The sequence below is a fragment of the Conger conger genome, chromosome 9 (genome assembly GCF_963514075.1).
Source record: "Conger conger chromosome 9, fConCon1.1, whole genome shotgun sequence".
Taxonomy (NCBI): Eukaryota; Metazoa; Chordata; class Actinopteri; order Anguilliformes; family Congridae; genus Conger; species Conger conger.
This window is the reverse complement of record NC_083768.1, coordinates 9,195,569-9,223,459: the sequence shown is the minus strand read 5'-3', so window position 1 is coordinate 9,223,459 and position 27,891 is coordinate 9,195,569. Positions and strand designations below refer to the sequence as shown.

At 46.7% G+C, this 27,891-nt stretch overlaps 1 protein-coding gene across 1 annotated transcript; it reads left to right on the top strand.

Moving 5' to 3' along the window:
- Window positions 1–10,108: 10,108 nt before the first annotated feature.
- On the top strand, window positions 10,109–27,648 carry mcm6l (MCM6 minichromosome maintenance deficient 6, like). Its single transcript, XM_061255032.1, has 17 exons — window positions 10,109–10,317; window positions 10,442–10,588; window positions 10,899–11,009; window positions 11,366–11,615; window positions 12,819–12,984; window positions 14,583–14,728; window positions 15,314–15,464; window positions 16,096–16,237; window positions 19,315–19,456; window positions 20,685–20,792; window positions 21,564–21,719; window positions 22,722–22,850; window positions 23,197–23,358; window positions 24,697–24,808; window positions 25,363–25,551; window positions 26,034–26,173; window positions 27,314–27,648. Exons 1-17 carry the CDS (start codon window positions 10,223–10,225, stop codon window positions 27,434–27,436), a joined length of 2,469 nt encoding a protein of 822 aa, XP_061111016.1. The 5' UTR covers window positions 10,109–10,222; the 3' UTR covers window positions 27,437–27,648.
- The last annotated feature ends 243 nt before the right edge of the window (window positions 27,649–27,891 follow it).

The window sequence follows — 27,891 nt, the reverse complement described above, 5'->3', positions numbered from 1 at the left end:
AGGCACCGACCAGGTCGTCAAGAGCAGTTAGGGGTTAGGTGTCTTGCTCAGGGACACTGTGCTACACCCACTGTGGGATCGATCCAGCAACCCTCTGACTGCCACACGACTGCTCTTACCACCTGAGCCAATGTCGCCCCATCTTATGAGACATATTACGTTACATTAATGGCATTTGGCAGACGCTCTTATCCAGAGCGACCTACAGTTGATTAGACTAAGCAGGAGACAATCCTCCCCTGGAGCAATGCAGGGTTAAGGGCCTTGCTCAAGGGCCCATCGGATATCATCTTATTGTGGCTACACCGGGATTCAAACCACCGACCTTGCGTGTCCCAGTCATCTACCTTAACCACTACGCTACAGGCCGCCCCATATGGAGGCATGTAAATGAAAATGTGTTTGTATCCAACTTAATTTGGGCACGTTCCCTGTTTGTCAAATGATAAGTAATACAGTTGAGGGAAAAGCATGTAAATGTTTGCTGAAAGCTTCGTCATTCTGTCCTGTGGGGAATAGGAAGAAGACATTTTTTGGAGACATGGGGATGATCACGCGCCATCGGGATCATCACACGCTCACGACTGAGGACGGGCTGGAAACTTCAGATCTCCTGGGGTCAAATCGTGCCTTTGTGGAATCTGAGAAAAAATTTTTTATACCCCACGGGGGGAAAATAAAATCCTAATTAAGCAAAAGTATGCATGCATGATGGATACTGTCTGCATGATACTGTATGGCAGCTTTGCTGTTCATCTGGTAGTGACACTTTTCTCTTTTTAAATAACACAACGACCAATTATAATAATAATATTTGTTATTTAGCTGATGCTTTTATCCGAAACAAATCACAGTTGATTAGACCGAGCAGGGGGCAATCCCCCCCTGGAGCAATGTCGCAGCAATGCAGCTGAGTAGATCTTATTGTGGATACACCGGGGCTTGAACCACCAATCTTCAGGGTGCCAGTCATATACCTTAGCCACTACTGCACAAAAAATACAGTCAAATATGATTTGTTGTGTAAAGGAGTACTTTTGTACTGCATTCTATCAGAATTACTAATGGCTTAACCCTTGTGTTGTCTTAAGGGTCGAAAATGACCTGCCACTATGTTTAACAGCAGAGAAAACCCCCTAAATGATCTTTTTCCAACCGATAAATTTGACGACAAAGTTTGTGACGAGTGACAGGTTGTTTCTTCATGCAAAATAGATTTGAAAAGTAGAAATTCAACGAAGCTGCTTTATTTTAGGGGTTTAGTTTGAAGGACAAGGGGAGTACACAGAATGTTGATCCTCTGAAAATGCTTTCCCTCCCGCTGAGATGTGCATTCCCCTGGAGGAATGGTGCAGGGCAGCAGACGGTGGTGTGCTCCCCTCCCACATAAGAGCATCGGGCCATAATCTGAGTCACAACACCACAGTGCCTCCCTCACAGTATCACAACACCACAGTGCCTCCCTCACAGTATCACAACACCACAGTGCCTCCCTCACAGTATCACAACACCACAGTGCCTCCCTCACAGTATCACAACACCACAGTGCCTCCCTCACAGTATCACAACACCACAGTGCCTCCCTCACAGTATCACAACACCACAGTGCCTCCCTCACAGTATCACAACACCACAGCGCCTCCCTCACAGTATCACAACACCACAGTGCCTCCCTCACAGTATCACAACACCACAGTGCCTCCCTCACAGTATCACAACACCACAGTGCCTCCCTCACAGTATCACAACACCACAGTGCCTCCAAAGGACTTCTGAGACAGCATCACAACACCACAGTGCCTCCAAAGGACTTCTGAGACAGTATCACAACACCACAGTGCCTCCAAAGGACTTCTGAGACAGTATCACAACACCACAGTGCCTCCAAAGGACTTCTGAGACATGACAACATGATGTACGAAATGACGTTAGAATATAGGCACTCTAGGTGTCTCATCTGATAAGATATTTTCTTCTTTGTATGGCACTAATAATCGAATTAACCAGGCATTCGACTGGACATTAATGTGTTCAGAAAACAGTAATTAGCAACGAAACACGATGAAATAATTTGGTCGATTGAAAATGACAAAATGTTAAAAGTAAATGTAGCTCTCATGGCATTTTCCAATATGGAAAAAAACAGAAAAAAACAGAACAAAGGTTTTTAAAGAGCGGCGCACATGCGGCGCGATCCAAAAACAACGGAGACGCGGAGACGCGGAGAACGGCACGAGGGGGAAACGATGAAAGCGCTGGCGCGGGGCGAGGAGTGCCTGGCCGGGATGCTGGTATCGGCGTGATGGATGTAGCAGACGCGGCGGGCGGGGCTCTGGCCAAAACGCCGCTCCAACCCCCCCCCCCCCCCCCGTGGCCTCTCTCTCGGGAAAGTTCAAAGCCCCTGGCAGCTGCCTCCAGCGCCGCACTGAGCGCGTGCAGTTCCCACCGGCTCGGCCCCGGCTGGGGGTCAAAGGTCGTGCGTGATAAGCGAATGTTCTTTTCCAGACGTGGGACGTCTTCCGAAAGGGCCGGAGACCGGACGTGCCTCAGGGCCTGCTTGCCCTTAGTCTGCGTCCGATCTTCATTATTCTGATCTTTGTTATTTCATCGTTATGTTGTTGTACGTCGCTCTGGACAAGAGCGTCTGCCAAATGCCTGTAATGTAATGCAATGTAATGGAAGCCGTTTTTCACCTGGAGTGCACCTTCCCAGTGCATCTTGGTCGGGGTTAGGAAGGGGATACTTGCCGTAGCCTAATTTGGACCCACATGGACTATGATCATTCACATTTCTGAAATAAGATCGAAAATAAAAAGCGATCAAAAGGTGGGCTTTTTTTCTGCCCGCCGAGATGAAATAAAAGTATTGTTCTTTGTGGAAAAGCTTGCACGTTCAATAATGTCATGCCTTTCAGTTTTTGGACCTGAGAGAATACATTCACTTTAGTTTCAGGGACGGCTGGTTGGAAGCACAGCTGTTGTTGTGCTGAACATAACTCGAATGCAAATAAACACATTTTTTTAAAACCACAGTATAATTGCATGCTCACAGGGGTGAGGTACCTGGGTTTACCACCAAGAGGCTTTGCGTCCGGGTGTGTGTTCAAGATGGCAAACATTAGCTGACATTCGGCAACCTTTTTCAGTTTGCCATTAACATTAATGGCTACCGCTTTGAGCTAGCTGGCATTGTTAGGGCGGCCTGTAGCGTACTGGTTAAGGTACATAACTGGGACCCGCAAGGTCGGTGGTTCGATCCCCGGTGTAGCCACAATAAGATCCGCACAGCTGTTGGGCCCTTGATCAAGGCCCTTAACCCTGCATTGCTCCAGGGGAGGATTGTCTCCTGCTTAGTCTAATCAACTGTACGTCGCTCTGGATAAGAGCGTCTGCCAAATGCCATTAACGTAATGTAATGTTAGACCCAAGTTGCATCCATTTGTATGCATTTTTTAACTTAAAATCAGCTCTACTTCCTTACGCCCTTCTTAGCTTCAGCATGCCGGAGAGCAGAGGCCACATCCCAGCGAGCAGAAGTCCATCTCTTACCGGGCAGGAAACCGAGGCTGAGACGCGTTCTGACATAAACAGGCCAGGTTAACCCCAATACAGCTCAGGTTGTTTCCGGATGGAGCCTGGCTACGTCCTAGTCAGCTATAAAACTTTCACCCCGGTCAACCAAATGCAACCGGTTTTCAAGCGGAACGCCTTGTTTAACGACCTTTCACCACAGGAATGTTCCCTTGGAAACGGACACAACTGTGAAGCAATAGGAAGCCTGCACGGAACTGTCGAGGAGCGTCTCCGCTCGCGTTAAGCTCCGTCCGTCAGCTGACGACGGAATGTGCAATAACGAGGACAATTAAACAGACCTTTTCAGGAAATCCCAGCTCTAAATTTAACTACCTTTCCCAGATTCTCTGGTGACTATTTCTGAGTGACATCAAAAGTCTGCTTTTTTAGGGGATTAACCTTTGAACCTTTTTTCAACTTGAAACGTTTGTGATGAGCGACAGGTTGTTTCTCCATGCAAAATAGATTTTGAAAAATAGAAATTCAATTAAGCTGCTTTATTTTAGGGTACGTAGTGAAGGCGGGCGATTTTTGAGTGTACGGAATGGCAAGACTACGCAAGGGTTAACCGAAACGTCTGACGTCATTAAGAAGGAAGCAGTGGTAGGTCTCGCCCGTACGGACCTAAAGCACTCGGAGGCCGTCAGAGAGAAGTGAACGCACTGAAACTGACCTCATGGGCCTGCCAATGGGGCGCTGCCCCGGGGGCTACATGTGCGCTGATAGGAACGGAATGTACATCCGTGGCAACACAGGGACATGGTGGGCTATGGACGTGCAGAAGAGTTCAATTATTTATAATATTTATTTTAAAATAATAATTAAGTGAAAGTATGAAAGGCTGTTTACAAGCACAAACACACGCACGCACGCATGAAGACAAATGCACAAACACTCACCGAGCACTTAATTCGGAACATTTTTATTTTATTACCCCTACTTATTCATGCAATTATCTAATCGGCCAATCGTGTGGCAGCAGTGCAGTGCATACAATCATGTAGATACGGGTCAGGAGCTTCAGTTAATGTTCACATCGACCATCAGGATGGGGGAAAAATGTGATCTTGACTATGACTGTGGAATGATTGTTGGTGGCAGACAGGGTGGTTTGAGTATTTCTGTAACTGCTGATCTCCCGGGATTTTCACGCACACTAGTCTCTAGAGTTCGCAGAGAAACAAAAAAAATCCAGTGAGTAGCTATTCTGCAGACCAAAACGTCTTTTTAATGAGAGAGGTCTGGGGAGAAGGGCCAGACTGGTCAAAGCTGATAGGAAGGTGACAGTAACACAAAGAACCACTCTAAAAAAAATCGAACAAAAAAAAAGTCAAATAAATACCTAATAAAGTCCTCACTGAGTGTACCTTCATGTGTGTAATCAGGACACAGGCACACACAAACTAACTGAAATGAAATCTGGCTTAAATGCACAATATAAATGCTCAATATAACTCCCAGCCAGGGCCAATACAGATGGAAGACTTAAAAGGAATACACACCATGACATACTGAGACCATCACTGAGAGCATCCCTCAGTTACTGACCCACGACGGGCCAGACTCAGCCAAGAGCAATAAACAGCGTGACACGTCAGCTGAAGCTCCTTAAGAGTCTCTGCCCTCTGGAACATGGACCGGAGCCAGGAAACCACGCTCCGTTTCCCGGCTTCCCGTTTCAGCTGGACGGAGACGGTTTACACCAGAGGTGGGCAATTCCGGTCCTGGAGGACCGGTGTGTGTGTGTGCAGGTTTTTGTTTCCCTGGCTAAATGAGCTACAATTGGCTGTACACACCGAACACTGGTTCACTCATAGATTAGATCACAGTAAAACATTTTAATGTAGGGACACACGAACAATTTTTTCGGCTGTTATTCATGGGCTTATCATGAAATGTAGCTAAAATATGAGGCGGCATAATGCAGGGCTAATTAAGTCAATGTTCACATCACACAATACGCAAGGCCAGAAAGTCGCACAAGCAGAGGTCCAGGAAGGGATGTTTGGGTTGGTGCTCTCGCAGGGATGGACTTCAGTAAGCACAGGCCTTCACAGAGTCTTTCACAGCAGCACTGGAGAGGGTCATTGCTCATCCATGATTGGTGGAAACGTGTATGTATCGCAGCCAATCAAAGATTCACTTGCTGCTGAACAGAAAAAACAATTGCGCAACTCATACCTCGCAACTAAGGTAAAGATTCTGGCTATTTGAGATCCTGAGTACTATTTGCTCTTGGAAATGAATTTAAACCCAGAAATGTTTTTAACGCAATCCTTGGCCTGTTTAGCTTTTTCACTGTGTATTTTTGATGTCATTTTTGTATGTATTTATTGTGCTGTGGAATGAATCTGCTGAGGGAAAAGTTCCTTGTCTTTCTCTGAGGCTTCAGTTGGGAGATACTGGTGGTCAGGACAAAGAGGAAACCATCCTTTGAAAAACGTGTCATTTGGTTTACCTTAATTTACGTTTTCAGGACATGCTCTTGGACTGGCACTGCTCCGTGCCGAAAACAGGAACATCTAGATACACCTGCAAAACGCAGCGGGCTTCCTTTCCCTCACAATGGTTGGCCTCAGCGTATGATTTATAGCTCAGTTGTCCCCTTTCCAATACTTCAAAAATAACAACAACAGAAATGTCTCGCTCCACAGCGTTTCCCTTATGCCCCACAAACCGAACGGAGCAGAGATGAATATCACCATCAAAATACACAACAGCACCTGCTATTTCCACATCGGGGGAACAACCCAGGTCAAAGAACCACAGGAAAATATGAGAGGAATGGGGCGTAGGATGACGACAATAATCGAAAAGCAGTGGGGTGATTTAGCTTTTCTGTCATTTGTCAGAGGGCAGCAGACATCTGAATGCCTTTTTTTATTGTAGGGGGGGTGTGGGGTAGACCTAGGGGACTCAGAACTAATATTAGAATGATGGCGCCTCCTTTCGAGGCTGCCGTTACAGCTCTCCTCCACTGCCGGGAACATTCGCTCAAGGGCTCCGCGCCAAAACCAACCCCCCCCCCACCCCCCCCCCGTGAGTTTTCACGAGCACCGGCTAATGTCTGCCATGCAGTCCTGGTTAAGCCTGGGTCCCGGTCCATACTCTGCCCCTGCAAAGGACGAATACTTTCCGGACAACGGGCCCCTCGGGACAGTGCGATGTGCAGGCGATGCTCCGCGCACAGAGAACTAAAACCCACAGCAGCGATAACAGCAGTGGTCTGGCAGTCGGAGGGTTGCCGGTTCGATCCCGCCCTGGGTGTGTCGAAGTGTCCCTGAGCAAGACACCGAAATGGTAAATGGCAGGCATTTATATAGCGCCTTTATCCAAAGCGCTGTACAATTGATGCTTCTCCATTCACCCATTCATACACACACTCACACACTGACGACGATTGGCTGCCATGCAAGGCCCCGACCAGGTCGTCAGGAGCATTTGGGGGTTAGGTGTCTTGCTCAGGGACACTTCGACACAGCCCGGGTGGGGAATCGAACCGGCAATCCTCTGACTGCCAGACGGCTGCTCTTACTGCCTGAGCCGTGTCGCCCCCCTAACACTGACACCTAACCCCCAAATGCTCCTGACGAGCTTGTTGTTGCATGGCAGCCACTCGCCGTTGGTGTGTGAGTGCGTGTATGAATGAGTGAATGAGCATCAAGCATCAATTGTCCAGCGCTTTGGATAAAGGCACGGTATAAATGCCAACCATTTTGATCGCTCAAATGCTCTGTACATCCAGTTAATTTCCCTACACAGCCAGCAAAGTTTACCATCTACATCCCCTGTTGGTTTTAGGCAAAAATGTGGATATTAATAACCAATCATCATCAGTGTCATCATGAGAGTTTTTTTTAAAAATCTGACTTCAATCTGCTATACACATCATTTAAATTCATTCATGACATTTCAAGTTTTAGAAGTCACACACAAATTATTTGCCTTGGAAATTTATTTACTTTACAAATAAAATTATGACCCAAAATATGGTACTTAATCAATAGATAAAAAGTACAATAAAAGGAAAACAATAAATTCCTTATTTATAGCAGAGACAGAGTTTTAAAAAAAAACCTTGCTGACTCATTTGGGAACAATAAGCAGCCCTAACTTCCTGTGCAAAGCAGCATTTGCTATTCCAGAAAAAGGTTAAATCAGGAAAACTGAATTAAATTGCTGCTCCTAAAATCAATGGGAGATTCAAAATGCATTTTACAGCCAATAGGCTGAAGAAATAGTGTTAAGATCCTTCTTATATATTATATATATGTATAACATGATTCTGACGCATTGCATTGCCCACACACCATTGGATCACATATTCCTAACTATGGGCAATTTTGAGTCTAGAGCCGACTGCATGTCTTTGGACAGTGGGAAGAATCCGGATTAAATCCTGGAGGAAACTCACATGCACCCAATCCTCAAAAAAATGTATCCTCATTTCCTCCACTCGTTGCCTTCGAGGAGGCGAGTGGAGGAACCGAGGATGCATTTTTGGAGTATTGGGACGCACCCGGGGAGAAGATGGACCAAAACTCAGCTCCCTCAGTCTGGACCAAAACTCAGCTCTCTCAGTCTGGACCAAAACTCAGCTCTCTCAGTCTGGACCAAAACTCAGCTCCCTCAGTCTGGACCAAAACACAGCTCTCTCAGTCTGGACCAAAACTCAGCTCTCTCAGTCTCGACCAAAACTCAGCTCCCTCAGTCTGGACCAAAACTCAGCTCCAACAGGGCTAGTCACTGCACCACAAAGTTACAAAGTTTAAATTACAGCACACAGGGCTGGGTAAGAACCTTCAATGTGCAAAAAAAAAACTTTTTTATTTGCATGTCAAAAAAACTCTAAAAATACACTCTCTAAACACACTGTTGGATGAAGACTACAGCTGTAGGAAATAGGTGAGGACACACCTGTCATTAACATCTGTGAACACCACGACAACACAACACTTCCTAATACTACATTACATTACAGTTCTTGAACTAAAACTATTAATCCAAAGGCCCAACAGCTGCACTAATCTTATTGTGGCTACACCGGGGCAACCTTGAACCACCAACCTTCCAGGACATAGACTATAGGATGCCACTTGGTTCTCACGAGAATACTTTTAGCATTTTCCTAAATATGTTACCAGGGCCTGCCAAATGCACTGTTGATTGATGTAACCAATACATTACATTGTATAGCGCTGTCTGGCGCTCTCTGTTTTGTTTGTCCAGTCCAGCTTCTAAATCATCGACAAGGCAAAGCCGTTGCCCTCTTCATAAGCCAGATATATTGATATATTTAATTAATTCCTGTAATTTGGAGATTTGAATCTCAGAAGGATCAAGGGCATCATCAATCATGTCCCCAAATTTGGAAAGGCAAGGATTAATTTTAATCCAACCATCCAAGGGGCTTTGACGAAATCCCCCCCAAGAAATCAGTTTGATCGGCTGATGGATTGCGTAAAAGTGTATTACTGGCCTATGCCACTGTATTCGCATCCAGCACCAACATGGCCCATAGTCGCTTAACCCTTTCAGTGCCCAGACCAATATGCAGCGGCTCCGCTCAAATCCCAACGGGTTTTTAAGCTTTGGTTGAGAAAAATTGAGAAAGCTAAGACAATTTAGGAGGGTTTTAATAGGGGCTCAAAACAATAATATAGGAGCCATTTTGATCGGATGAAAAGGTTTGAGGCCTAGAGCGCCATCAGGTACCCTTGACACTGAAAGGGTTAAGTCACAAATGACAGGGATGAGACATTTTTTTCCCCCGAATGAACACAATGATTCAGAGCACAGTAACGTCTGTAGGGCTGCTTCTGTCTTGGCCCTGATTGGAAATAAATTACCGTCTCTTCAAACCGTTAAAATCCGAATCCATTCCATGATTGAATTTACTTGAAATGAAGAGGAAACAAAACAGACAAACAACCTTTCAGCTAAATTACGTCAGAATTTCTAGAAAGGGCTTTTCAATAAAAAGCTGTTCGTGCCTCCATTTTGGCACGATGTCATTGTGATTTAAAAGGTGTCGCAAATATTTTTCCCATCAGTGTGCATGTGCTTGGCAAGTCCACCCAGAACAGGGGTGGGCACGGAGGGCTGTGTCTGGCTCCAGATTTCAGACTAACTTCTGCTCTTCGTAATTTAATAACATAATTTACACAATCTGTCATGTTTACCCACATGTGCATGCAGCCTTTTGTTTCCTCTTTCCACCAATTATCCTGGCTATGATTATTATTATTATTATCATCAAATCTGCAAGAGAACCCCTTCAGCTGTGATTCTTGCGCTTAGGAAGAAGTGGAGCTAAGAAGTCATATGTTAGGGCTAAGCCCAGAAGTTGGTATGACAACCAGAAACAGATATGGCCCTCGTTGCCGACCTCTGGTCTCTAGCGTATCGATATGCATTACAATGTCAATATCCGATAGACATACAAAATGATTGAATTAATCTAGATGATATAACGGATGTTGAATGTTCGCCGGTCATGCGCAGAACGACCTTCGTGGAACAAATTTGGGTTGGCTTAATTGATTATTCTCACCTGCATCCTTTCACATACGACTGCTCTGTGAAAATTCGCTCACATGAGCGGGGAAAATTGAATCCTCTTCACTTTTTACCGTTTCATATTTCTCGGAATGGACCCAACGGCTGAAAATGCTGCCACAGGAGTGCAAGTTAGAGATGATCTGTCTGAGAAGTGTCAAAAGCTGTTTCTCGAATTTTTGGAGGAGTAAGTTGTATCATTGTTCATTTATAAATGTTTGGTCTCTGCGGTTTTTTAGGTTTTCCCCAAACCATAATTTCATTTCAAACTAGCTAATGGTAAAAGGTTTATACTCAATTTAATCATTTAGATTTCAGAACAAAAATGGGGACATACTCTACCTGCCTGATGCCGAGGAACTAATTCGGCCCGAGAGAAACACCCTTACCGTGAACTTCACCAACATTGAGCACTACAATCAGCAACTTGCTACAACTATACAAGAAGAATATTACCGGTAAAGTCGATATCCTTGTCCATTGTTATGTTCTTTTATATCGTGATAGTTTATAGGCTCGCCGTATACTTTAGCCTATAAAAACGTTGTAGTAAAACGCGTTCAATGCAACATCGCGCAGGTGTTAGCCAAAGTGGATATTGGCCATTTCAAAGTACTAATGCATTTTTGATTCGTCATTGTTCGTTTGATTTAATTTAATTTTGGGCCGGGTTTATTGCCTTTTATTCCCAAATGGCAGCTTTTTAGCCTAGGAATCATGTATTTGTCCTTAAAAAGGTTGCATCTTCCCTGACATTGTTGTTTCCAGGGTCTATCCGTTCCTCTGCCGGGCTGTGCGTCAGTTCGCCCGCGACCATGGGAACATTCCGCCGTCCAAGGAGTTCTACGTGGCCTTCTCGGATTTCCCGTCAAGACAAAAGTAGGGGGTCTCCACCCTTCTTGGGCGTTCGTAGAAACTAGGAACCATACAAAAAATATTTTTTTAAATGGCGTGACTCAGTCTACACTCTGTAATCCCGACCCACAGTGGACACTATGCAGTCCATTGCTGTATTTGTATTCTGGTGAATTGTGTTGCGCTCTTAAATGTAGCCACACTGTGGCTTAGTCTAATCAACTGCAAGTTACCCTGGATGAAAAACGTCAGCTAAATGATACGTATTATAATTAAGGTTACCCTGGATAAAAGCGTCAGCTAAATGATACGTATTATAATTGTCAGCTGCTCGGATGTTCCTGAAGCGCGCAGATAACGCGTCCTCTGAATGCGAACAGGATCCGGGAGTTGTCGACGGCCCGGATCGGCACTCTGCTGCGGATCAGCGGTCAGGTGGTGCGGACGCACCCGGTTCACCCGGAGCTGGTGAGCGGCTCGTTCCTGTGCCTGGACTGCCAGTCGCTGATCAAAGACGTGGAGCAGCAGTTCAAGTACACACAGCCCTCCATCTGCAAGAACCCCGTCTGCGCCAACCGCCGACGGTTCATGCTCGACACCAACAAGTCGCGCTTCGTCGACTTCCAGAAGGTACCGCCGCCGCTTGGGGCTCCTGGCTTGTGCCGTCAGGGTGATGACAAGGGCCTTTATCCAAAGCGCTGCAATGCTTCTCATTCACCCATTCACACACACACACATTACATTACGTGGCATTTAGCAGACTTTTGTACGTTGCTTATCCAGAGTGACGTACAACAAAGTGCAAATCAGACACAAGAACAAGTGCAACAGTGGACCTGAGAGGACGGTACAGTTCCGAGTCCTAGTGTAAACACACAGAAATTCAGAACCCTTGAAGAGTAACACTGACACACCAATGGCGATTGGCTGCCATGCAGGGCGCCGACCAGCTCGTCAGGAGCATTTAGGGGTTGGGTGTCTGTCTTGCTCGGGGGCACTTCGACACACCCAGGGCGGGGGAATGAAACGCCAGCCCTCCTTACCCCCTGAGGCCATGTCACCCCAATATAATTTTGCCCCCAAAGCCGGCCTGTAGCGTAGTGGTTAAGGTACATGACTGGGACCCACGAGGTCGGTGGTTTGACCTGGTGTAGCCACAATAAGATCCGCACAGCCGTTGGGCCCTTGAGTAAGGCCCTTAACCCTGCATTGCTCCAGGGCAGGATTGTCTCCTGCTTAGTCTAATCAAGTGTACGTCACTTTTGATAAAAGCGTCAGCGAATGACATATAGTGTAATGTAGTGTAGTCTATTGTAATGTAGTGTAGTTTATTGTTATGTAGCTTATTGTAGTGTAGTATTATTAAAAAATTCCGCTGATCAAATAGGCCCTGGTCCTTATCTTTGTTGTGCAGGTAGCAGTTGAAATTGTACTTCCCTCTAGGGTCTTTCAGCACACTTATGCCTGGTTATGGGTATGCACTTTGCACTGTTGTACGTCGCTCTGGATAAGAGCCATTCTATGGCTGCCAAATGCCATTAATGTAATGTAATGTTGTGTAGTGTATTGTAGTGTAGTGTAGTTTATTGTAATGTAGTGTAGTGTAGTCTATTGTAGTTTGTGTAGTTGTGTAGTTTATTGTAGTTTGTGTAGTTTATTGTGTAGTGTAATGTAATGTAGTTTATTCTCGTGTTGTGTAATGTAGTTTATTGTGTAGTGTAGTTTATTGTAGTGTAATGTAGTTTATTGTTGTGTAGTGTAGTTTATTGTAGTATAATGTAATGTAACGGCTGGTTGGCTGACGGCCTCTCTGACGGCCTCTCTGACGGGCAGGTGCGTGTCCAGGAGACTCAGGCCGAGCTCCCTCGCGGCTCCATCCCGCGCAGCCTGGAGGTGGTGCTCCGGGCGGAGGCGGTGGAGTCGGCCCAGGCCGGGGACCGCTGCGACTTCACCGGCACACTCATCGTCGTTCCCGACGTCTCCGCCCTCGCCCTCGCAGGTCCCGCGTCTCCACGGCAACCCCAGCCTGCACCGCGCCGCGTCTCCACGGCAACCCCAGCCTGCACCGCGCCGCGTCCCCACGGCAACCCCAGCCTGCCCCGCGCCGCGTCTCCACGGCAACCCCAGCCCGCACTGCGCCGCGTCCCCACGGCAACCCCAGCCTGCACCGCGCCGCGTCCCCACGGCAACCCCAGCCTGCACCGCGCCGCGTCTCCACGGCAACCCCAGCCTGCGCCGCGTCCCCACGGCAACCCCAGCCTGCACCGCGCCGCGTCTCCGTGCCGACCGCCGGCACTAATCAACCAAGCGGTTACGCTCCTGATTCCACTAATCGAGGTCCTTTAAACGGTCGATTAGTAGAATCAGGCGTGTGGCTGGGACTCCCACACCGGCCCTTTCTGGGAAAGATTGAGGAGCCCTGGTGTGCACCATACTATGTCTCTGTAGTGACCAAAGTATACACAATATGCCGTTCCTGTAGTGATCAGGATATACACCTGGGCTGCCCAATAGTGTGCCAGTGAGGGTCAACAGTGTGCAGCGTTTCGTTCCAGCAAGTCTTCACTGATTGGCTCCCTCCTGTCTGGCTGGTGCGTTAAACGGTGAAATCAGCTGGTGCAGTGATTGGTTGGAGTGAAAGCCTGCATACTCTGGGCCCTCCATGGGATGCGATTGGGTATACGCTATATGATGTTTCTGTATAACCCAAGTATACAGTACACCGATATGTCCCCGTAGTAACCAAGGTATACACCATATGATATCAGTGTCGTATCCAATTTATACACCATATGATATGTGTCATATCCAAGGTATACACACCATATGATATCTCTGCAGTAACCAATATACATTTACTTTCTAAAAGCTACCTCACTGTGTAAGGAGGCCCCAATGTACAACTGTAAAACATTTCTTGAAAACATGTAATTGAAAGGATGGCTTGTTGAAGGGTAATGATTTAGTCATTTCCTCTTTCTGCGGGAGCCAGGACTCCCATTTGCTTTGATAGCAGGCTTGACATCCAATTTATTTTCTGGCAACTTCTGCATTTCAAACAGCGGCGGAAACTATCGCACATTTGGGCATCCGTTATACACCTGTCGCCCAAAGCGTCAGTTATTAAAATGTCAGTTATTAAAATGCACGCACGCACGCACAAAAAAAAAAAAAAGTCTAGAACAAATCTCGACCATATTTCATTCTTTTTTTTCCTAAATCAGACAAAAATATTGCCAATGAGTTGAGCTGGTTTGACTCATTTCAAGATTTGCCAGTGGGATAAGGATTACACTTGTCAAGCAAATGGTAACTTAAAGCAAGCTACTTTCAACTTGAGGGACAACGAACTTGAGGCTTATTACACGACTAAATCACTGGATAAGATGGTAATTGTTTGCTGTGCGAGTGTGTGTGTGTTTGTGAGTGAGTGAGTCACAGACTGTGGTGAATGTGTGCTATGTAATTAGACTGTAGACAGAATCACCCAGCAGATTCAGTCTCGCCACATACTCCTGTGGCTTCAGCGGTGCGTCCATCTGTTTGTTTGTTTTGTTTATTTAAACTTTAAACTTTTTGACCGACTCGGCGTCACAGGCACCCGGGCGGAGACGAGCAGCCGTGTGACGGGCAGGGATGGGTTCGAGGCTGACGGCATCCAGGGCCTGAAAGCCCTGGGCGTGAGAGACCTGTCCTACCGGCTGGCCTTCCTGGCCTGCAAAGTGGCCCCCACCAACCCCCGGGTGAGTGTTTTTGGGAATGCAGCCAATAGATCTGTGGAGTAGTTTGGTGTTCCCAGTGACTTATTTAAAAAGTGTGTGTGTGCATGTGCTGCGCGTGTGACCCTGGAAGTTTTCATTAATCCTTTAAGTTGTGATCAGAATGCTCTTAAGTGAACACTCTAATGCTGATGTCACAATCACTGCTGGTGACTGCAAGCGATGGCGTTCTAGAACACTGGACTTGGAATTTCGGGGGGGGAAAAAAACTAAACGAAATAGTCTACTCTTCAACTAGCTAAAGGCATTATCCATTAGGCTGCTTTTGTGGCTTTATTTATACATTTCGGCTTTCCTGTAACCACGTACCATGTCCACCATGGTATTTTTCACTGCTTAAGATGCTGTCGTTTGGGTTTTTCCCCAGTGTTATGAAATAACCTCCAAGCTCCTGGAGAATAAAGAGTTTAAATGATTGTTACGAGGGTAAATGCATCATTAAAAGGACATGGAGATCGGAGGGGAGGCTCGTTGGATACGGTGTGAGCCCTGCGGTTAATGTTGTAAGGGGGGAGGACTTGTGGCTGTATCTGAGCGGGGTGTTTTCAGTTTGGCGGTACAGAGCTCCGACAGGAGAACCAGACGGCGGAGAGCGTGAAGAACCAGATGACCGTGCAGGAGTGGGAGAAGGTCTTCGAGATGAGTCAGGACAAGAACCTCTACCACAACCTCTGCACCAGTCTGTTCCCAACCATTCACGGTACGGCGGGACCTCCCCCTCCATACCGACCTGCTGACTACAAACACCTGGGCGGGAATTATGGTTACATTACCATTAAATGGCCTGCTATGTGCAGCAAAAGACAATATAAACTCTGCAGTGGCAAGGGAAACGCTCAAACGTAGGGAAAATCATTTCTGTATATTACATTAATGGCATTTGGCAGACGCGCTTATCCAGAGCGACTTATGTATATCTATGGCGGGGGCATGCATGCCAAATGTTTTTAATGAATGTTTTCTTGACGTCCATTGTTTGTCCAGGTGTTGCATGTTAATGGCTGCTAGTACAGCTTTAGCTTTAAACTTTATTGGATGCAGTTGTATGCTAATGGCCAATGTTACAGCAGAAACGCAAAGATAGAAAAGATACGGAATGTTCTGTTGGCCACAGTGGGGTAATTACTGTGAGATCCTAACAAGAGTGTTAATTTATTACTGTAAGCTTGCTTGACATTCTATGGCTGTTCGTTTTGCTTGACATTCTATGGCTGTTCGTTTTGCTTGACATTCTATGGCTGTTCGTTTTGCTTGACATTCTATGGCTGTCCGTTTTGCCTGACATTCTATGGCTGTTCGTTTTGCCTGACATTCTATGGTTGTGATTCCAGGAAACGACGAGATAAAGAGAGGTATTCTCCTCATGCTTTTTGGAGGCGTTGCCAAGACGACCATGGAGGGCACCTCCCTGAGGGGGGACATCAATGTGTGCATTGTGGGAGATCCCAGCACCTCCAAGAGCCAGTTCCTCAAGTACGACACTGAACCTACACTCACTGGGCACTTTATTAGGAACATTTGTCCTTTATTACACCTACTTATTCATGCGATTTGGATAATCAGCCAGTTGTGTGGCAGCAGTGGAATGCATACAATCATGTAGATACGGGTCAGGAGCTTCAGTTAATGTTCACATCAACCATCAGAATGGGGAGAAAATGTGATCCAAGTGACTGACTGTGGAATTGATTGTTGGTGCAGACAAGGGTGGTTTGGGTATCTCAAACTGCTGATATCCTGGGATTTTCTAGAGTCTCTAGAGTTTTCAAAGAATGGTGCAGAAACGCCTTGTTAATAAGAGAGGTCAGAGAAGAATGGCCAGACTGGTCAAAGCTGATAGGAAGGTGACAGTAACGCAAATAACCACAGTGGTATGCAGAAGAGCATCTCTTGAGCACACAACGCTAAGTGGGCAGGCTACAGCAGTAGAAAAAAAAAACTAATGAATACCTAATAAAGTTCTCGATGAGTGTGTATGTCCACTGTTATCTGAAAAGGGCCGGTGTGGGAGCAGGTTGTTGTTTTAGTCCAGCACCAACACACACAGAAATCTACACCAAGTTTTTGATTGGAGACTATGATGAGCTAGTGTGTGCTGTGTATGGGCGGCCTGTAGCCTAGTGGCTAAGGTGCTTGACTGGGACCTGGAAGGTTGGTGGTTCAAGGCCCAGTGTAGATCAGTGCAGCTGTTGGGCCCTTAAACCGACATTGCTTTCAGACATTAGGCAGTTCAATGGGCCAGTACTAAAGATGTCTATAGTCTAATAGTGTTCAGAAATCTAATCTCCTTTTTTTAATTCACAATGCATCAACTAAAGACTCTACATGCCCGCACAGGCAAAAACAACAGAGTAGTAGAATATTTGCAGATTGCTTGGTTTATTGGACTATAATTTAACACCAATAGCTTGTTGGAACTGAGAATAGGTTTTTCTGTATTGGAAAATGAGGTTGTGTGAATTTGAAAATGCACTCTGGAAATGTTTGCCTGGCTGTATCAAACGCATGGCAGGCTGTTGGCACTTCCAAAGGCTGCTACTTCCAAACGATCTCATGCTGCTGTCTGAATCAGTGCACTTGTCCAGCATTGAGTAAAGGTGTTGAGTACACTATGAGAAAGTTGCTATGGTAAGTAGGCAAAATGCAATGTGGTGTATTTGAAGTCACAGGATGATGTACTTATTTTTGGGGTATTTGTTGCGTATAATCGGGAACACGCTTTTCAGGAAGTGATCGACCATTTTGGTCCCATAAATGTATTGTGCCGCTTCGCTTTATAGAAACAAGGCCCAGCTTTGACAACAGTAATGACCGGTGACCACGGGCAGACAGGACCAGCAACAGTAATGAGCAGTGAGCATTACATTACATTATTGGCATTTGGCAGACGCTCTTATCCAGAGCGACGTACAGTTGATGAGACTAAGCAGGAGACAATCCTCCCCTGGAGCAATGCAGGGTTAAGGGCCTTGCTCAAGGGCCCAACGGCTTTGTGGCTACACCGGGATTAGAACCACCAACCATGCGTGTCCCAGTCCTTTACCTTAACCACTACACTACAGGCCGCCCCGATCATGGGCAGACAGGACCAGCAACAGTAATGAGCAGTGACCACGGGCAGATGGAGAGCAGAACCTCCTACGACACTTCCACAGTACTGTTGGAAAATGTTATAAAATGGTATGAATTATATTTTTCCCAAAAAATACTTATTTGAAATACTTCATACTGTATCGTATGCAATGAGATTTTGCGCAGTAAACTCTAAACTCTGTTGCATACTTTAAGGACACTGGTTTAGGAGGCTGATTCGAACATGGCCTTTCTCTCGGTCAGAGGAAGAGTTTGTTCTTTCTTTTTTTAAGCCCTTGATAAATTTGTGTGCGGTGTGTGTGGCCATCAGGCGTCACCAGGGACTGAGGTCAGTGACTCCGCGTTTTAATTGTGCGTTTACTGCAGTGACTGACATCGGTCCCAGAAAACATTTGGCCTCGTACAACAGTAACTTCCCTATGTGAGTGGGTGCCAGAACTCCTTTAGCACACAGTGATCCGGTCCTCCAGTGCCTCTGAGTTCCCTCTGCTCTGGTCCCTGAGTGCAGCTGAGTTTCCTCTGCTCGTGGCTCTGGTCCCTGAGTGCAGCTGAGTTCCCTCTGCTCGTGGCTCTGGTCCCTGAGTGCAGCTGAGTTCCCTCTGCTCGTGGCTCTGGTCCCTGAGTGCAGCTGAGTTCCCTCTGCTCGTGGCTCTGGTCCCTGAGTGCAGCTCAGTTCCCTCTGCTCGTGGCTCTGGTCCCTGAGTGCAGCTGAGTTCCCTTTGCTCGTGGCTCTGGTCCCTGAGTGCAGCTGAGTTCCCTCTGCTCGTGGCTCTGGTCCCTGAGTGCAGCTGAGTTCCCTCTGCTCGTGGCTCTGGTCCCTGAGTGCAGCTCAGTTTCCTCTGCGCGTGATGCAGGGATGAGTGATGTCAGGTGGCAGTAATGCTTCATTTTTAAAAGCTGGTGAAAACATCCCCTTGGTGTGGAATCCCCTTCAGTCAGTGTGGTAGCACAGAACCCCCCGGTAAGGCAGTACTGGGGTAAACTTGCTGGCAGATTTGCCAACTTTTTCAGGGAAAGTAGCCAACACATGTTCAAAAAGTTGGTAGAAGTTGATGTTAATTTGAATATTTATGATCATCTAAGTACTCATTTTGCATATGAAAATGTTATATGTAGTAGGAAAAATATCTGAACTGATGCCAGGAGTACAATATTTTATATGCATTATGGGTGTGTTTGCATTGTTACGATTTATGCTGCATATGTCGCTAGATTACTTGCTAGCCTCTTTTTTTAAAGTGGGGTTTTTTTTTTTTTCCATGTACATACATATGCACACACCTTACAAGTATATACATGTGAAGACAAAAGGCACACATGCACAACAAGACAAAACAATGCAGAAAAAGATAGATTTAAAGATTTAAAGTTATTTTTTATTCTGTTTTTACCGAAAGCTCCCTGCCTTTACCCAAATCTCTCCCATCCTCTCCTCTCCTCTCCTCTCCCCTCCTCAGACACGTGGAGGACTTCGCGCCCCGCGCGGTCTACACCAGTGGGAAGGCTAGCAGTGCCGCGGGGCTAACGGCGGCCGTGGTGAAGGACGAGGAGTCGCACGAGTTTGTGATCGAGGCCGGGGCGCTCATGCTGGCGGACAACGTAACCACGGAAATGAGTTCTGAGGAAGGGGGGGGGGGGGGGGGGGGTTCAGTCCGACAGGGCCGCCGCTAACCTTAAAGGAGCACTGTCACGCTCGTTTCAGTTGAGATTATTCGGATTAAATGCGTTAAATTACGTGTGTAGGCATTTTTGGAATATCTGTCAGTGTAGCTGTTTCCTAAACATGCGGCAAAACTTCTCAGGACAAACGTTTGGCTTGAATCTCCCGCCCGTGTTTCCGGAAGGGAAGGTAACTCCCAGCCAGGCGATCACATGACACTCCCACAAAGATTCGGTACGGTTAGCATACATATGTCACTGAACGTAACTTGGCTAGCCTCAGTGATATGACGGACAGCTTTTAGATGTTGACGAAGAAATGCAACCTTACAGTTTTGAACCTGGATTAACAGGCAGAATTGCGTGAGCGAATAGGTGGGTGCCCGCCCATAAACCAGTCTCTGCGTTCAAGGGTGGGTAACAGCCTTCTGGGTAACACCGGCTGGGGATACAAGCCAAACACGTCCAGTAACGTTTTTACCCCATATTTATGATAATGTTACACTGATGCCGATTTAAAAAAATGCATAATTTAAGTACACTCCTCTGTACACACACATTTAGTCCAAATCTCAACTGAAACGAGCATGACCGTGCTACTTTTGAAGACTAGATGAAATGGGAGAGCGATTTCAGCTGGGAGTGGCTTCAGACCCCTTCACTTTTTTTGCACAAACGAAAATTGATAGACATTTGATCAACATACACGTCCACTGGTACCCGATGACTTAAAATCTAAGTACTGATCTTTTTCCGGAAGTTGGATGGAAAATTGCTGCTCTTGAAACTTCTGTTTCAACTCGTCTTTAATGGAAAATCTAGAGTCAGAACTTATCGCTTCCTTTGACTGCATGATGTAATTAATAACATTTTAAAACGTAATAATAGCAACCAAGCATGGCAGGCTGAGTACATGAAATGCTTCCAACATTTCATCAAACATTGCTGATGTCTATTGGGTGTTGATAGGAAGATCCGTTGCGATTCTATGTGATTCGTTTTTTTCAATCGCGTAGAATCGTAGGAAATGCTACTTGATATCATGCAGCCCTTCCGTCTGCGTGAATTGACTGGTTGAATGTGGAAGCCTGCTCATTACAGTGCACTATTACACTGTCTCAAGTACACACTGTCTCAAGTACACACTGCCTGACTGAGTCCTTTTCAGGGTGTCTGCTGCATCGACGAGTTTGACAAGATGGATCTGAAGGATCAGGTGGCGATTCACGAGGCCATGGAGCAGCAGACCATCTCCATCACCAAGGCTGGGGTGAAGGTGTGTCAGATCATCTCCATCCACCATGGCTGGGGTGAGGTGTGTCAGATCATCTCCATCCACCATGGCTGGGGTGAAGGTGTCAGATCATCTCCATCCACCATGGCTGGGGTGAAGGTGTGTCAGATCATCTCCATCCACCATGGCTGGGGTGAGGTGTGTCAGATCATCTCCATCCACCATGGCTGGGGTGAAGTTGTCAGATCATCTCCATCCACCATGGCTGGGGTGAAGGTGTGTCAGATCATCTCCATCCACCATGGCTGGGGTGAAGGTGTCAGATCATCTCCATCCACCATGGCTGGGGTGAAGGTGTGTCCGATCATCTCCATCCACCATGGCTGGGGTGAAGGATCTCGGGGGGCTGTCTGTAGCCTTGTGGCACCCGGAATGTTGGTGGTTCAATCCCCGTTATGGGCACTTTACGGAGTTAAATCTCTCGCCAATCAGTGGCGTTAATCCATCAGTTAACTACCAGGGAACCGGCAGTACCTTGAGGGCTTCCCTGCACATCCCACCTTGCGCCCCCCTTGCCCCTGGTAGGTTTGTTGGCCGTATGATGGAAGGGTCTAAACGTGTTAACCCCGTAAACTCAGGACGGCCTGTACCGTAGTGGTTAAGGTACGTGACTGGCACCCGCAAGGTCAATGGTTCGCTCCGCGGTGTAGCCACAATAGGATCCGCACGGCCGCTGGGCTCTTGAGCATGGCCCTTGGCCCTTTAGCGTCAGCCTAATGACATGTAATGTAATGTAATGTAATGTACCTCCAGGCCACGCTGAATGCCCGCACTTCCATCCTGGCCGCCGCCAACCCCATTGACGGGCGCTACAACCGCTCCAAGTCCCTGAAGCAGAACGTCAACATGTCGGCTCCCATTATGTCCCGCTTCGACCTCTTCTTCATTCTGGTGGATGAGTGCAATGAGGTACGGCCGCCATTTTCTATCATTTCATTCGGGGGTTTCTTTCTGAACTGAGTGAAAGCTGAACTTAGTGTACAAGGTAGGCCAATGCTTCTTTTGGTCAGATTTACAAACAATGTTAGAGTATTTCACTTCATGGTACGTCGCTCTGGATAAGAGCATCTGCTAAATGCTAAATGTAATGTCAAATATAATGAACTAAACCATTTTTATAAAAAATAAATGTTTTATCATCCAAAGTGTTCCACTTCTAAGGTGGAGATAAGAATAAGAGGAATCTTTAATAAGAGGGTCTTTTTTTAAAGCAATTTTGTATAAAACCGTCTCTTGTACATTATGCCAGATGCATGCATCTATGAGAAGGCTGCATCATACAGTACATACAAAATGGCCACGCTAATAAATGAGCAATATTTAGGCATCTTCATTTTGTGCCCACAACCAAGACGTTCTCTTAGCATTCCCTAGAGTTAGTCTTGCAAGAGCAGCTAGTGGTGTAAAACGCGTCATGCATCCCAAATGGAGGAAGGACATTTAGAGCCAGTCAGAATCATCTCGAGGGCTTGACCCTTTGAAAAATTAATGATATCTGCCGTCATATTCCAAGCGAAGACAGACCTTGGCGTCTCCCCTTCAGTTCAATTCGGCATTGGTGGAAAAGGATGTATGGAAATCAAAGCCAATACGAAAATGTACACGAATAGGGGGCGACATGGCTCAGGCAGTAAGAGCAGTCGGAGGGTTGCCGGTTCGATCCCCCGCCCGGGCTGTGTCGAAGTGTCCCTGAGCAAGACACCTAACCCCCAAATGCTCCTGACGAGCTGGTCGGGGCCTTGCATGGCAGCCAATCGCCGTCGGTGTGTGAGTGTGTGTATGAATGGGTGAATGGAGAAGCATCAATTGTACAGCGCTTTGGATAAAGGTGCTATATAAATTCCTGCCATTTACCATTTACCATTTGAATATACAAAGAAAAGTGGATGCGAGTTGTACTTTCATTGGCAGGTTACTGATTACGCCATTGCCCGACGCATCGTGGACCTGCACTTGAGAAACGTGGAATCGGTACAGCGTGTATATGAGACAGACGAGATTCAGAGATACATACTGTTTGCTCGCCAGTTCCAACCAAAAGTGAGTGCCTTCCGTTTCTTCTTCTGTTGTGTTTCTGTAATGGTAATGAAGTGCCACACTGCCCTCTTCTGGCCAAAGTGTGAAAATGCAGGAAAGGGTCCCTGTAGGGGCTGGGGGTGGGGGTGTGTGAGAGTGTGACTGTCCCTGCAGGGGGTGGGGGGTGCATGAGGGTCTGAGTGTTCCTGTGGGAGGGTCTGTGAGGGTCAGAGTGTAATTGAGTTGGGTTGGGGGGGTGTGAGGGTCAGAGTGTAATTGGGTTGGGTTGGGGGGGTGTGTGAGGGTCAGGGTGTCCCTGTGGGGGGGTGTGGGGGCGTGAGGCTCCTGTCCTCCCTGCTCCCCGGCCCAGATCACGGAGACGGCGGCGGAGTTCGTGGTGGAGCAGTACAAGCATCTCCGGCAGCGCGACTGCAGCGGGACGCTCAAGTCGGCCTGGCGAATCACGGTGCGGCAGCTGGAGAGCATGCTCAGACTGTCCGAGGCCATGGCGCGCATGTACTGCTCCGACGAGGTCAGACCCTCACGCCGTTACACCGTTACACTCACACGTTACACCGTTACACTCACCCCATTACACCGTTACACCATTACACCATTACACTCACACCATTACACCGTTACACTCACGCCGTTACACCATTACACTCACACGTTACACCGTTACACCGTTACGCCATTACACTGACGCCATTACACCGTTACACCATTACACCATTACACTCACACTGTTACACCATTACACTCACACCATTACACCGTTACACCATTACACCATTACACTCACACCATTACACCATTACACTCACACCATTACACTCACACCGTTACACCATTACACTCACACCATTACACTGTTACACCATTACACCATTACACTCACACCATTACACTCACACCGTTACACCATTACACTCACACCATTACACCGTTACACCATTACACCATTACACTCACACCATTACCCTCACGCCGTTACACCATTACACTCACACCATTACACGTTACACTCGCACCGTTACACTGACGCCGTTACACCATTACACCGTTACACCATTACACTCACACATTACACTCACACTTTACACTAACACCATTACACTCACACCGTTACACCATTACACTCATACCATTACACTGACGCCATTACACAATTACTCACACCATTACACTCGCACCATTACACCATTGCACTCACACATTACACCCAGTGACACATTACACCCAGTGACACATTACACCATTGCACTTACACCATTGCACTTACACCATTGCACTTACACCATTGCACTTACACCATTGCACTTACACCATTACACTTACACCATTACACCCACAACATTACACCCAGTCACACATTACACTCACCCCATTACACCTAGTGACACCATTACACTCAAACCATCACACCATTACACTCACACCATTACACCCAGTCACACCATTACACTCACACCGTTACACCTAGTGACACCATTACGCCTAGTTACACTGTTACTGGTTTTCACTCCAACCCTAACAAAGCACACCTCATTCAGCAGCTAGAGCAGGGCTGTCCCAGGCAGACGTGGTCAGACCCTTACAAAACCATGACGCGTCTTTTGATTGCACGTGTATTCTTTCAGTCTTCTCTACCTTCTGCTGAAAGATGTATCGATCTTAAGCTCATGAGTTACTGGCTCAATCATATACTCATGATTTGTCAGAATTGTAAAATGGCCATTTTTCTTTGTCAGTTTAGATTGCCCCTTTTTTTTGTGTGTGTAAGTGATATTTCAGTACTGTACTGAGCTTGTGGTGGAAAGGGTTTAACGACTTCATAGACTGATTGTGGCTTTCATTACCTCATCAGGTTCACCCCAAGCACGTGAAAGAGGCGTTCCGACTCCTGAATAAGTCCATCATCCGCGTGGACTCCCCGGACATCAACTTTGACCAGCAGGAGGACACCGAGGACCTGCACGGTGCAGTTTTATTCATCAGTTTAACACGGTTATGTCACCGCTTATCCTGTTCCCTACTCGTAATGGGAGTTAGAGTTGTTCTCTCTCTGATCTGTATGTTAACACCACTGTATGAGCTAGCCTCCCGTGACCCTGCGACCTCTGACAGGGACATTACATTTTGGCTTCCAAGAGCTCTTTACATACCGGAGATTCAATTAAAATAATATATATATTTTCTTACATTTTTTCTTAAATGTTTTTGTTATCCCAGACAATTGTATTATGTCAAAATATAAATACTTGTACTTGTACTTCTCTCTCCTGGGTTTCAGGAGGTTAACATTTCTATGTTTCAGTTATTCCGTTTGAGTTCATTTTGAATTCGGATAGCAGTTGCGATTAGATTGAGTAGCGCACCATTTCCCCCTAGTGGTAAAAAAATTTTTTTTGTTGAATTGCAACAATTTACTGAGTCCAGTTCTGGGAGCCGGACCTCTGTGAGCGCAGTCAGGAGAACTGACTGCAGGACGAGACTAATTGCCCCTTATGCTCTATTTGCCCCCCGTGCGCAGATCAGGATGGGGTGCCGGGGGAGGAGGGGGCTAAGGGGGGCGGCGCTAACGGACATGCGGAGACGGCGGCGATGGAGGACGGGGCGGGGAAGCCCCCCGCGGCCGACAAACCCGCCTTCAAGATGTCCTTCGCCGAGTACAAGAAGGTCTCCAACCTGCTCGTCCTGCACATGCACAAAATGGAGGACCGTGAGTACGGCCGGGACCAGCTGCGCTCTGAAACTCGGGACTTGCATCTTACATTTGCATTTACATTTTAGTCATTTGGCAGACGCTTTTAATCCAAAGCGACTTACAAGTGCATAGGTGCTACCATAAGTCAGGGCATCACATCCAGAAACTAGCAAAATACACAGGAAATGCTGTTCTAAACATAGTTGTCATCAGAAGTGCATTTTTTTCAGGGTGTATTCCTGCCTTTTGCCCAATGTATGCTGGGATACGCTCCAGCCCCCCTGCAACCCTGTTCAGGATAAGCGGGTTAAGATAATGGATGGATGCATGGATGGATATTGTAATGGTTCATTTGTAAACTGGTATAAGTGCAGTGAACAGCCAGTTGAGTGCAGTGGAAAAAACATACCTTTTTGGGAAAGGTTAGGTTCTTTTTTCTTTTTTTTTCTTTTTTTTTAGCACGACCATTTACACAGGATTATGTATTTATTGTACAGTCGACGAAGAATCCTCGCTAAAGAAAAGCGAATTGATCAACTGGTACCTGAAAGAGATGGAGAGTGAGATCGAGACGGAGGCCGAACTGATTGCCAAGAAAAGCCTGATAGAAAAAGTGCTTTACCGACTGATCCATTATGTAAGTGTGACTATGAAACACCTGATTTGGTCACCGAAGTTGGGACACTTTGTTGGTGCAAATGCATAGACGGTGAAGCCATTTCTGACCCCTGGGTATATAAACATGGGCAATACATGTTATTGATTTCAGGCATATTCTCCTACCTTTAGCTGCACAAGAAAACAACCATTTTTATATTTAAAGGAGTAACATGGTGGTTGAGTGTGACACTTGCCAGTTGTCTTTCAGCTTTGTGTGAGTTTAGATTGCCATCCTCAGAGCTAACCTAACCCTAACCCATTCACCCTAAACCCCCTGAATCTCCTGTGTCCCCAGGGCCACATCCTCAGAGCTAACCCTAACCCATTCACCCTAAACCCCCTGAATCTCCTGTGTCCCCAGGGCCACATCCTCAGAGCTAACCCTAACCCATACACCCTAAAACCCCTGAATCTCCTGTGTCCCCAGGACCACATCCTCAGAGCTAACCCTAACCCATACACCCTAAAACCCCTGAATCTCCTCTGTCTCCAGGACCATGTTCTCAGAGCTAACCCTAACCCTAACCCTAGCCCATTCACCCTCAACCCCCTGAATCTCCTCTGTCTCCAGGACCATGTCCTTAGTGCTAACCTAACCCTAACCCATTCACCCTAAACCCCCTGAATCGCCTGTCTCCAGGACCATGTTCTCAGAGCTAACCCTAACCCATTCACCCTAAACCCCCTGAATCTCCTCTGTCTCCAGGACCATGTTCTCAGAGCTAACCCTAGCCCATTCACCCTAAACCCCCTGAATCTCCTCTGTCTCCAGGACCATGTCCTCAGTGCTAGCCTGACCCTAACCCATTCACCCTAAACCCCCTGAATCTCCTCTGTCTCCAGGACCATGTCCTCAGTGCTAGCCTGACCCTAACCCATTCACCTTAAACCCCCTGAATCTCCTCGGTCTCCAGGACCATGTTCTCAGAGCTAACCCTAGCCCATTCACCCTAAACCCCCTGAATCTCCTCTGTCTCCAGGACCATGTCCTCAGTGCTAGCCTGACCCTAACCCATTCACCCTAAACCCCCTGAATCTCTTCTGTCTCCAGGGCCATGTCCTCAGTGCTAACCCTAACCCATTCACCCTAAACCCCCTGAATCTCCTCTGTCTCCAGGACCACGTCCTCATAGAGCTGACCCAGACAGGGCTGAAGAAGGGGGCTAAATTTGGGGTGGACCCCATTGAAGAAGAGGACCCTTTTATGGTGGTGAACCCAAACTATGTGCTTGAAGACTGAGTCGGCTCTTCTGTGTTTTACATTGTGCCCGGTGTAAAATGGATCACGGTGATGGATGCGTTTTATCAGTCTCTCACTGGGCATTAGCTGCGTCACATATACAGGTGGAGCAGGAGACCTGTTGTCATGGCGATTAGGCCTCATGAATTGAATTGGCACTTGGTTTCGGGTTTGGGGAAAACTATTTATTAAATCATATTTTTGCATAACAATGTGTTTTCAATGTATTATTTTTTTCAATGGATGAAAGAACTTCCCATGAAAAGTGGATTCTGCATAAACACCGATAACGAACCGCTGTCCACCCTCGTTAGCAAATAATTGAACGTAGATCTGTTGATATTAGTACTTTAGCTATTAATCGCATTTGCTTTCTCCCAGTAAGATTAACCCGTGGTACCACTGATTGTCCACCCGATGGCGCAGTTTACTTACAATACTCTTAGATTTTTGCT